General features: G+C 44.0%; 1 protein-coding gene across 7 annotated transcripts in view; it reads right to left on the reverse strand.

Annotated features, from left to right (window-relative positions):
* The window catches only part of ARHGAP24 (Rho GTPase activating protein 24), a 399,589-nt gene that overhangs the window by 63,961 nt on the left and 322,618 nt on the right, over positions 1–13,010 (reverse strand). For all 7 annotated transcript variants that reach the window (XR_014538431.1, XM_083571255.1, XM_083571256.1 and 4 more), the window contains one exon: positions 1,034–1,156. Coding sequence is in view for 6 of the 7 variants with exons in the window: in XM_083571255.1 (XP_083427381.1) it covers positions 1,034–1,156 (123 nt within the window). In the remaining variant the exon portion in view is untranslated. The remainder of the gene's footprint in view (positions 1–1,033; positions 1,157–13,010) is intronic.

Genomic DNA, 13,010 nt, shown 5'->3' on the forward strand with positions numbered 1-13,010 from the left:
TGACAGTTAAGTCCAGTCACAGACAACTCTGGGGTTGCAGCGCTCATCTTGCTTTACAGGCCAAGGGAGCTGGCGTTTGTCCACAGACAGTTTTTCTGGGTCATGTGGCCAGCATGACTAAGCCGCTTCTGGCACAACGCAACACCGAAACCAGAGCAGCCCACGGAAATGCCGTTTACCTTCCCGCCGGAGTGGTACCTATTTATCTATTTGCACTTTTTTTGGCATGCTTTCAAACTGCTAGGTTGGCAGGAGCTGGGACAGAGAAACGGGAGCTCACCCCGCCGTGGGGATTTGAACCGCCCACCTTCTGATCGGCAAGCCCAAGAGGCTCAGTGGTTTAGACCACAGCGCCACCTTAGTTGATGACACAATTAAAAGCACACAATCAACCTAAACAAGAAAAATCAATTAAATAAGTAACCCTCTTAAAAACACCAAAAACACTTAAAACCATTCAAAAGCATGCGCACGTGTGACATTCAGCCTCAGAAGGTGTTGCCACAACAGCCAGTTAGCGGCCAAAGGTCTATTGCAAGAAAAAAGGCTATGCTTGCTGGCAAATGTCTACAACTTTATTAACATCCATCTACACCTTCACTAGCATCTCTCAGCAATATAGAACAAGCAAATACACGGCATCCAAATAAGTATGCCCCATTTTCTAGATTGCAGAGGAATATATACTTGGAAGTTAGTTTTGTACGTGTAGAGGGGAGCTGTAGCAATGCAATCTCTAGTGAAGTGGTTTACTGGCTGTAGCACCGCAAACCTCTTGCACACACGGAATCAAATGAGAGCAGCTATTTTTCTCTGCCAAACGCCAGAGTTCAGCAGTCCATTTGATTCATTTCATTTCCCCTTTTCATTGCTGCGAGACTCTGTCGGCTCCTCATCAAAATAGAACCATAGAATGTTAGAGCTGGAAGGGACCCAAGGGTCATCTAGTCCAACCCCCTACAATGCAGGAAATAAGCCACGTGTGTAATATAAAACAAGTAAATAAATTTGCATGTGTTACGGATGTACTCACCTCCTCCAAAAGGTGCCCATATAACCCTGCGGATAGACTTCACCCAGTCCTCCATGTCATTCTGAGTGCTTGCCATAAGGAGGTATGTTTCATGGTTTGCTGTCATCCGCTCTCTGTCTCCGCCTATGAGAGAAGAGGGAACCTACATTAAAGAACACTCGCACTTTGCAACCCAAATTCTCATATGCAATCCAAAGTGGGTAGCAGTATGGTATAGTGGTTAGAGTGTTGGACTAGAACCTAGGGGACCAGTGTCCAAATCCCCACTCAGGCCCCATCTGCACTCTGTGGGGGAATGGTAGCTCACTACAGGGCAGATGCGTCCTCAGTCATGACTCTCACTGGGTGACACTGGGCCAGTCAGCGACTCCCGGTCTAACCTACCTCACAGGGTTGTTGTGAAAATGCAATGAGGAGGGGAAGAGTCATTTATATCACCATGAGCTTCTTGGCGGGAGTGTGGGATATAAATGTAATAAGGTAAAGGTAAAGGAACCCCTGACCATTAGATCCAGTCATGGCCGACTCATCTCGCTTTATTGGCCGAGGGAGCCGGCGTACAGCTTCTGGGTCATGTGGCCCGCATGACTAAGTCGCTTCTGGCGAACCAGAGCAGCGCATGGTGGAGCGGTACCTATTTATCTACTTGCACTTCGTGCTTTCAAACTGCTAGGTTGGCAGGAATAAATGTAATAAATAAAAACAAAAATAACAGTAGCAGAATATCGCATATAAGAAAGTACAGATATAATAATAGAATTGTAGAACTTGGAAGGCACCCCAAGATTTCTCTAGTTCAACCCTTTACAATGCAGAAATGTTTTGCCCAGTGTGGGGTTCGAACCCACAACCTTGAGATTAAAAGTCTCACGTTCTACCCACTGAGTTAATCCCAGGTTCAGATAGCAGATTTCATTAAGAACAGATTAAACTTTTCACAATATGAAAAATAAATACACTTAAAACAGTAACAAGCAAACAAACAAACAAACAAACAAAGAAGAAAACTCTTTTGGTTTTGCTGCAAGAAGCTATCACAGCGCCCTCTCTGGAAATGAAATCAGTGGGGTTCTCAGCCCCTTTTGGCTTAAATACTGGTGTGTGTGTGTGTTTGAATCTGGAGGTGGAAACAGGGTGGTGATTGTGGTAGTGACATATAATGAAACTTCACATATTTAGGTCGCTCCTAAATGGAAGATATTGGCGTACTCCAAGCATTTGCCCATGTACAGTATGTGCACAGAAAATAGCCGATCTTTTTTGAAAGGAGATCTGCATTAATAATTGCAGTGCACACCAAACTACCATTACTGTATAATTATAGGATTATTGTATAATCTTATAAAGTTATATAATCTTGGAAGGGGCATGGCTCTAATGACCGCGAAGGGACCCCGCAGCTCTGAATTTGGACTTTGTAATTTACAAAGCAGCTCTCTATGCCTTGGAAGATTAGGGCGAAAGAATTAGATAAACCCCCTGCAAAGGGTTCTCAGAGATTTAATTTGTATATTTTATATGACAATTACCTCTTACCCTATGTAACAAAGCATTTTAGTAGACTTGATGCTGGCCACTAGCCATGGCCTTTGGCTAGTGCAATAAAGTTTATGGTGGTGACTTCTGAATTTGCCACTACACCACGACTGAAACTGCAAAAGGTATTTGTGATTTAGCTAACATCTGTGTCCCAGCATCATGCACAAGGTAGCAAGCAACCGATGAACAGGAACTAAGCACTCACTGAAGTCCCATACATGGAACACACTCAGTATTGAGGAAATTGGTTTAAGAGTCATCTTAAGACTCACCGTAAAAGCACTGCATGAAATGAGTAAACAAATGCCATTCCCAGAAAAGAATCAGCCATTAATGGCTGGGGCCTGCCTGAGGGGTGATTTACAGATTCTACAGCAATATCCTGCTCTGTCATCCTACAGTTCTGCCAGGAACATCGGCCGGCGATGACTCCAAATGATAGCTGCTTCAAATGCATTCCTGACAAAGAGGAAAGCACTATTGGCCACTAAACGGCTCCTTTTACTCAGCACTTCATCTCCGCGAATGGAGCTGGTGTCCAATTTTTCGACCCTCTGATGTCTGTTTGGTTGGGTGCTACGCAGCAGAATGGTATCGGCGCTTCATATTTATAACCTGGGCAGAAAACGCAACGCTTCTGGCCAATCCCTACCAGGCACCCTGTACATCCCTTTCTTCCACTTACAAAAAGCTGGTTGTATTCACACAGCTACAAAAAGGCACATGTGTGGCTATGAGCCCTGAGAACAGCCATGTGGAGATGCAATCATCCCTGGCAGAATTTCAGAAACAGCACCCATGCCTTTTGATGCTGCGACAGCAGTGTTATGCACAGTTTAGTAGCTCAAACCACAGGATACAGGAAGTACTCCTTATGGTACTGCAATGTGGTGAAACAACTAGAAAGCATAACAAATTAGTGCGCCAAATTGCAGCCCAGAGCCCACACGTGGCATGCAGATCCATGCACCTGATTCAGGGATGGCACATCCCATTTCTATGCTTGAGGAGAAAAGCCCACATTGGCTCAGGACCGCAATACCTCAAGGACAGCCTCTTTCCATATGAGCCTACTCGGACCCTGAAATCATTTTCTGAGGCCCTCCTTTGTGTGCCTCCTCCTCGAGAGGTCCGGAGCGTGGCAACACGAGAACGGGGCCTTCTCTGCAGTGGCTCCCCGTCTGTGGAATGCTCTCCCCAGGGAAGTTCACCTGGCGCCTTCATTATACACCTTTAGGCACCAGGCAAAAACGTTCCTTTTTAACCAGGCCTTTGCCTGACCTGATCTACATCCCATACCCTTTAAAATGTGGCTCTTTGGGGGGGAGGGCGTGTTATTGTGTTATTGTTTTTATTTTGATTTTATCTATTGGGAACTTTTTTGTGAACCACCCTGAGACCTCTGGGTATAGGGCGGTACATAAATGAAAATGAATGAATGAATGAATTAACTTTTTGTTTTATGGCTAATAGCAGCTTGGGAGGGTTTGTGGGGTTTTTTTAAGTATTGCAGCTGGATAGGGAAGGGTGACTATGTGTTCAACTTGACAGAGGACCGTCCTCTGTTTGAAGGGGGTCCTCTATTTGAAGGTCTGGTCCAAGTCTAGTTTAAAGGGAAAGTTGCTAAGGGGCCTGGAAGTTGGACATCAACAGTTGCACACAGGTCACCTGGTTACAGTCTTCCCCGTTATGGTGAGATGCATCAGGTGTCTATTTAAATTTTAGCAATCATGTCCACGTTTGCATATATATACTTCTAAATTAGCACACACACTTTTAATACAAATATGTGACCTCATCTGTCTTCATTTTTTTGGTGATGTGTCTCCTCTTTGTTTGACCATGCATAATTGGCCCTGAGTGCTCATTGGAAGGACAGATCCTGAAGCTGAGGCTCCAATACTTTGGCCACCTCATGAGAAGAGAAGACTCCCTGGAAAAGACCCTGGTGTTGGGAAAGATTGAGGGCACAAGGAGAAGCGGATGACAGACGTTGAGATGGTGGGACAGTGTTCTCGAAGCTACTAGTTTGACCAAACTGCGGGAGGCAGTGGAAGACAGAAGTGCCTGGCGTGCTCTAGTCCATGGGGTCACGGAGAGTCAGACACGACTAAACAACTAAACAATAACAAAGTTAAAGCTCCTATCTCTGTGTGCTGCTGCTTCAGTGAAAACTTCTCTCTGTGCCTATTATTAATAATGTAGTTGCTAATGGCTCTTCCAGCATGATGTCAAAATTGACCCTGAAACTCTATTTTTTTCCTGGTTGCTAGGTCAGTTTCAGTTATGTGTCCAGAACCTCTTTGCTTCCCAGAATCCCAGCACTGTATCCAGGGCCTCTTTTTTTGGTTACAACAATGATCCTTCAGCACAGTGCAAATGAAGAGAGGCAATTTATTTGCTAATTTCCATCCCACTGAAGGACAGCTGTGCATTATCAAAACCCTTTCTATATTTTTTCCTGCTGAAGACTTCTGTGGAATCCAAATGCTTGCATATCCTTACTTTCAATAAGAATTTGGTCCAGGATGGGGTAGAGGAAAAGAAACATTTCTATGTTCTCTGTGCTGTTAAGCCTTGTTTTGTACAATGCTTGGGTTCCTCAAAGAAAACTGCAGACGTCACTCAGCAATTTGGCATGAAGGGGCGTAACTGTCCTCTATTGCTCCCTTCTCTGCAAAGAGGAATTATATTCTTTCTCCCACCCTTAACCCTGCAAAATGGTTTATAAGTAACTCATTCCAGCTGCTTATCCTCTGTCTCGCAAACTCAGATGCACTCCAATGGTTCAGTAAATAGCAAGTGGAGAGCTGGTGTGCTTCTTGAGCAATGCTGACTCTGACCAGCTCGGCATACTTTTGCGCAACCAGCTGGCACCGCTCAGATGTGAGCAAAGGTTTTTGAGGAACTCCTGCCCAGCAAATGGAAAAGCACAACCATAGACATCAATGGTGGTACAATTTCAAAGGTGACATGGAGAAGCCTTTACTTGCATTCACAATATTGTACTTTAGATACAATATTCTCAATATTGTACTTTAGATACAATATTCACAATATTGTACTTTCTATACTCTGTACACCGAACAAGAGGAGCTTGTTGAAATGAGCATGGGCTTGTTTCTCAATTTGTCAAGCCCAAACAGCTTCCTTGCATTTTCCCCTCCTGCTATTAAGCACACATAGGGAGAAAGTATATCCTTGTCCAATTTTTAAAACAAAACCAAGCATGATTTTACCTGCCTGAAAAGGACATGTTTGTGTGTTCTTTGAAGGGACTGACAGGGGGGGAAAGGGGTCTTCTGGCAGCTTAAATGCAATTTGTTGTTGCATAAGCTGTTTGTGAACTGAAGTCTACTTCGTCAGCTGCAAATAAAGGGCTTGGCAGATTATACACGTATCCTTGTGCATATGAATCCAGGAATATTGGGGAACAAAATTGCAAACAGTAGAGCCGAAAGGCCGTGGCATTTCTAGACCCGGTGACCATTTGCTAATGTAACAATGAGTGATAATCCCCCATCTTGCTCTCTGGCACCTCACCCAAAGCTGCTCCCCCTCTGAGATATTTCAGATAATAATAATATTATAATAATATATTATTTATATCCCACCCATCTGGCTGGGTTTCCCCAGCCACTCTGGGTGGCTCCCAACAGAATATTAAAAATATGATAAAGTATCAAATATTTAAAAAATTCCCTAAACAGGGCTGCTTTCAGATGTCTTCTAAAAGTCAGATAGTTGTTTTTCTCTTTGACATCTGATGGGAGGGCGTTCCACAGGGCAGGTGCCACTGGCGAGAAAGCCCTCTGCCTTGTTCCCTGTAACCTCACTTCTTGAAGTGAGGGAACCACCAGAAGGCCCTCAGAGCTGGACCTCAGTGTCCAGGCTGAACAATGGGGGTGGAGACGCTCCTTCAGATATACTGGGCTAAGGCTGTTTAGGGCTTTAATGGTCAGCCAGTCCAAGCATATAAAGTAAAACAAGTGTCTAGAATTGGGTAGGGAAATCTTTGAGATATTGTATGAGGGGGGAAAGCTGAGCAAGCCAGGAAAGGGGTTGAAGTCTTACCTGCCACTGCTCCACTTGCTCCCTGTTTGCTTTAGCAAGGCTTTAGTTTTGAGGTTTTCTTACACATGAACTGTTCCACGTCACTGAGCCCCCCTAGGAACCCCTATTCTCCCCCCTTACATAACCTTAATTGCGATGACCTTGAGCCATCAAGACTGAAGGGTCATTCAGAATGTGTCATCTTCCACCTACAGGTGAGTTTTGATGCCAATAGAGAGCTCTTTAACATTTCGCCTGGAAGGCACACCGGCTCCTGCAGGCGTTCTGAAATTTGTCTGGTTAATTTTATAAGGTATTTTCATTTGCGGCTCTCGCTGTTCCTGGCCTGTTTTATTGATTTAATGCACTTGTAATTTTGCCGCTGGATTGTTTTTGACACTGATATTGTTTTTCTGATTTTACGGTGTTAGGGAAACCCTTGGAGGAGAATTTGGGAGAGAAATTGAGGAAGATAAATTAAGAAAATGGTGATGAAATACCCTCCCCCTTCTGGCAATAGGCTTGCATCCATTGCTGCATAATCCTAAAGAAACAGCCTACCCCCCCCCAATCCCCAATATGCATTGTCCTTTATCTTTCTTCTGCATGGCAGCCATGCCCTTCTGCTTCCCAGGAATATTATTTTGCCCAAGATAACAGGGCTGTACCATTTCAGAGCAAGCCTACGATTAATTTTTCTTGACATCACAGACGCAATAGTTGCAGCAAGAATCCATAGCTCATTTTTCAGGCCTTTTGCTGTTTTGACCCTCAAGCTATCGCCTCTGCTGAACAAGACCTTCTAGAGAAATACAACTGCTCACCTGCTATTTCTTCCAACATGCACCTCTGCAGCTTGGGTTTTCTCTGTCTGTGACAGGCTTGCAAATTAGACCTGCTACAGAGAGGTAAAGGTAAAGGGACCCCTGACCATTAGGTCCAGTTGCGGACGACTCCGGGGTTGCGGTGCTCATCTCGCTTTATTGGCCAAGGGAGCCGGCGTACAGCTTCCGGGTAATGTGGCCAGCATGACTAAGCCACTTCTGACGAGCCAGAGCAGCGCACGGAAACGCCGTTTACCTTCCCGCCAGAGTGGTACCAATTTATCTACTTGCACTTTGAAGTACTTTCGAACTGCTAGGTGGGCAGGAGCAGGGACCAAGCAATGGGAGCTCACCTTGTAGCAGGGATTCGAACCGTGACCTTCTGATCAGCAAGTCCTAGGCTCTGTGGTTTAACCCACAGCGCCACCTGCGTCCCTTACAGAGAGGTATCAATATAGAATTTGGGGTCTAGCGTTGCTTCCTTGGTGACATTTCAGTGACCACCCTATCTTGGAATCAATCCTGGGGTGGGGAGCACTGAAAGAAAATCTGATCAACAGTTTCTAGGTATACCCTGATGCTTAGAGTAACCACTTACCCACGTAGCCAAAAAAAGTGGGAATGCATCATCAAAAAAAATAGAAGACATAGATTTGCATAAAAGCTAGCCCAGTAGGAACCCAATGCTCAATGTCCTGGGCATGTTGACTGAACTTGATAGGAGGGGAGTCCGAAAACACGACAAAAGAGGAAAGCGTGTTCTCATTAAGAGAGAGCACGTGTTGCGGATGGGGCCAAGCAAGACACCCCGTAGTTGCCAGGCAGGAAAGGAAAAAGGGGCCTGGCAAAGATTGGTTGTTTGTGTTGCTGGGGTAAAATTGATGTTGCCAATTTGGGGGTGGGAACAGAGATTATTTAAACAGGGCTCACAGCGATCTGCTTTCTCTTTCGCTGTGGGCACCGGATCACCCGCCCGCCCTCCCTTGTTTGGGCTTGTGCTTTGACCTTCCTATGCCTGTCATGGGGTCGTCTGCTTTGGGGCAGGGGCCTGGTAGGAATTTTGCCATCTGGCTGATTAGTGGGTGCCATTTGGACTTTTGCCTACTGCGTAGCAAATCGTCACAACTTGTAAGGTTGGCGGTTAGGCATAGGTTTAAATTGGTTGGAGGAGTGGTATGGATTGGCTGGGCCTGCCCCTCCAATGCTGCTGCTGCAAGGGAATTCCTTTAAAGGAATTCAGGGGCTTACCATCCTTTCGTCCAAACCCCTGGAATCGGGTTTGGGCCGCGTAAGCCCCTGGGAGCATGCGGGGAGAAGCTAAGGGTCTGTGTCGCAGCTCCAGTTATCCCCGATCTTGTTTCCTCACACTGGCTTTCGCTGGAATCCGGGAGTCAGTTCTGTCCCCAAGGCGGGGGGGGGGGGACACACAGATAGTCATAACCAATGCCTAAGCAACCACTCACATCTTGTATGTTTAATAAAGTTGTGGCCAAAATTTATGGCAGAAACCTAAACCAAAATTATGTGTGATGTGTGAGTTATTGGGTTAGAGGTGTTTTGGGGGACCTCAGCATGCAAATGGGATAGAGTGGCTCAAATATGAAGGTGCCAGCTAGTGTCCACCTGTTCTCTTTCTCTTTGACAAGCCGGTGACAACCTATTCACTCAGTCTGGGCACCCTACTGCACAAGAAGGAAGAGCTTTGGAGGTTCCCACCCCACGTATATTTTGTGGCAGAGTTCCACCTGCATAAACTAATAATAATAACTTCATGTTGGGGGTTCATCCCTGGGGTTTCCAAGCAGCAGCCCATATGGCAGACCCAGACTAGTTTAGCTTCGGCAAAGCGACAGCATTGTGCGGCTTCAGACGGATGTCCTCGATGGACACATCTGTTCCCCCGATATCCTGCCCTTACAGATGACGACACGATCCAGACTGCAACTGTGCTATCATCAGAAAGGAGAAAGTGATGTCCTTTCAGAACTTGAGAAGGAATCATGCCGAAAATCAGAGCCCACAAGCGCATTAAAAAGTCAAGGTGTTAAGCACGCACAAAATATTCAAGAAACATTTCATAAGGTCAGCAGGGGCCCAAATGCCAGCAATTTGCCCTTATAAATGAAAGGCAAAGAGAGAGGGATGGAGCCCTGAAAAGGCCAGGAGTATTTTTTGGAGCACAATTAAAAATAAATACATTCTTAAATGAGGAGGGTCCCCCAGACACACAGAAGAACACCCCCCCAAAAAAACCCTCACCCCACTGGAATATTTTCTGGTATGTTTTGATTTGCAAACATACTATCTCCTTGAGAACGTCTCTAAAGTTATGGGCTTGTAATAAATACTCACAAGAAGGTGATAGAAGCTGAAAATGTGTTTTAAATGTTTTACTGAATTTTAATACTATGTTGTAGGTTAGTCCAAACGCATTCAATCCTATAAACTTTAATAAAAGTGTTGATAATAATTAAAAGGTGAGGAAGGCTAGGATTGCAGCAAAAGCTGACGCAAACTAAGGGTTTCAGCGAAGAGAGAATAACCCAAAAGGTTGTTTTAGATGTGCAAGACTGTTGATTTCCCCATGTCTCGGTTATTCTAAACCCAAATCACATTTTTTTCCCAGGTTAACTTTCAATTCCATTTGGATCTCATGCCAGAACTTTGATCTTACAAAGCACATAAGGGCCAGTTTGGGACTAGGAACCCTTTAAAACAAAGCAAAACAAAACAAAATCACAGTTTATCCCCAGGGAAACAAAGTTGGTGAAGTAATTTATAATTGCTGTTAATCCCCTTATTCTCCTTGTTTGCCAAGAGAATGCAGGTTTCACTAATATACCTGCTAATTAGCTAAAAGATTCTGCTAATACGTTTTTACTTGTAACTAATTTTCTGGTAGTTCAAATCTATTTGATAATTAAAGTGTTTGAACTGTTGTTACTGATGATGCGTTTAAATATATACAGCTATGTATATCTATCCACAACGCAGAAGGCAGAGTTGTCATTTTATGGCTACCATTTCTGGCAATGTTTATTTTTAATTTCAGCAGTACTGTTCAGGACCTGTGGAGATGCTGTCTTGAAAAGACCTCTCGTCTCCTCTTGCTCACCTTTTTCAAAACAAAACTTCTCAGTTGTTGTAACCTTCCCACACATGAGTTTTTCCATTCCCTCAATCATTTCGGTTTCCCCTTTGTGAACCTCTACAATAGCCTTTTTCCAGCTCCACAATACTGTTTCTGAGGTGAGGCAATCAGAACTGTGCACAATATTGTACATTGGAGAGGTAGTTATGAAGGCCTTTTGTGGGTAGGCTCCCATACAAGATTTTGAACCCTGCAGGACCACTATTTGAAACCAGACCCTCCAAGTGTCCTTATTTTCCAGAGACAGTCCCAGATTTACAGAAGCTGTCCCGGTTTCTGATGTGATCTCAGAATGTCCCGCTTTTCCTTAAGATGCCCCTATTTTCATTGCAGAAATGTTGGAGAGGATTGAGTTATGCAACCCCTGAGCCAATGAGATAAGTAACTGTATTACGTTTGGTAAAGGTAAAAGGTAAAGGACCCCTGGACAGTTAAGTCCAGTCAAAGGCGACTATGGGGTTACGGCGCTCATCTCGCTTTCAGGCCAAACTGAACTGGCATTTGTCCACAGACAGGTTTCTGGGTCATGTGGTCAGCATGACTAAACCGCTTCTTGCACAACTGGACACTGTGATGGAAACCAGAGTGCACAGAAACGCCGTTTACCTTCCTGCCGCAGTGGTACCTATTTATCTACTTGCGCTGGCGTGCTTTTGAACTGCTAGGTTGGCAGGAGCTGGGACAGAGCAACAGAAGCTTACCCCGTCACAGGGATTCGAACTGTCGACCTTCTGATTGGCAAGCCCAAGAGGCTCAGTGGTTTAGACCACAGCGCCACCTTTTGTATTACGTTTAGAAGACATCTTAAGGCAGCCCTGTATAAGGAAGATTTTTTTAAATGTTGAGTGTTGGAGGGTATGCTAAACAAGATGGAGTGCTTGCCATGGTAGAGCAAGCTCCCTACTTCAGACCTTCTCTCTTTTTAAGAAGTTTTTTTTATACTTTTAAAGTTTATACATTTCGTTAGTTTTACAATCAATTTAACATTTCAAAGTTTAACTTCCTTCCCTCTCTTTCTGCGGTTCCTTAATTTTTTTTAAAAAATATCTTCTGCATATCCAAATTCATTTAATCTGCTCATTTAATTATCTACTTTAAATATATACTCTTCTGAAACTGCAGGTTATGACACTAATCCTTCCAACGTTTTCATCTGTTTGCAATTTATCTGTAAATATTCAATAAACCATTTCCATTCTTTTATTTAAAAAGTTTGTTATCTTGATTTCTTATTCTTCCAGTAAGTTTTGCCATTTCTGCATTTTCTATAAGTTTTTGTATCCATTCTTCCTTTGCTGGGACTTCTGCTTCTTTCCACTTTTGGGCAAGTAGCATTCTTGCTGCTGTAGTAGCATATATAAATAAATTTCTATACAATTTAGGTAGTTCTGCCCCTATAATTCCCCAAAGACAAACGTCTGGGTTTTGTTTGTTTGTTTGTTTTTTACAAAAGTTACTTTGAACAGCTTTTCCAATTCATTGTACAGCTGTACCTTGGTTCTCGAACAAAATGTGTTCTGGGAGTCCATTTGACTTCCGGAACTGTTTGAGAACCAAGATGCAGCTTCCAATTGGCTGCAGGAATGCCCTGCAGCCAATTGGAAGCCACGCTGGATCCAAAAATCGTTTGAAAACCGGAGCACTCACTTCCAGTTTTTGGTCATTCAGGAGCCAAAACGTACGAGTTCCAAGGCGTTCAGCAACCAAGGTACGACTGTATATCATTTCTCAGACCTTCTCAACCAACATGTAGAAGACAACAAGACTGGGCTATCAGGGATGTGCTGGAGCGAGTGAGGCAGTGACTATGGCTCTTCTCTCCCCCTTGTGCAAGTGGAATCATGTGGGCTTAAACACTCAGAGCTAGGATGACTGCAAACACCAGTATTACACTGTGTGGCCCTATCTTGTCATACCCAGATCTTGGGGGGAAAGTGTTCCATACCCCTTCTCGTCTTACAGCTGCAAAGAAAGTAAGCATAATTCACACTGTGATTAGCACTGAGAAAAATTACTGACACACAAAGGGTCTGTGGTCAACTGGGAGTAATAATCAGTATGGAAGCAAGAGTGTTTAATCAGCTAAATCTGAACTGGTGCTATACTAGCCATGGTGTGCATTTCTGTGCTTCCAGAGAAGTCATTTCAGCTGCGGAACAACATGAGTTTGTGGCTGCACTGGACTAGCTCCAGTGCTAATTAAACTAATTAAGCTCTCTTTCTTTTGCAAACAGTTACTAATGGAATGACTCTCTTGCTCCCAGTAGTTATGGAAATGCATTCCCTTGATTCGTAGCTTCTTCTTTTCACCTTTTTCTGATAACTAAATAATTAATCTGTTCTGCAAATATTCATGTCGTTTTGACTGCCTCCCAAAATTAAAATACCATATATCATGCAATTAAGCATT

The sequence above is a fragment of the Podarcis filfolensis genome (genome assembly GCF_964270895.1).
Source record: "Podarcis filfolensis genome assembly, chromosome: 9".
Taxonomy (NCBI): Eukaryota; Metazoa; Chordata; class Lepidosauria; order Squamata; family Lacertidae; genus Podarcis; species Podarcis filfolensis.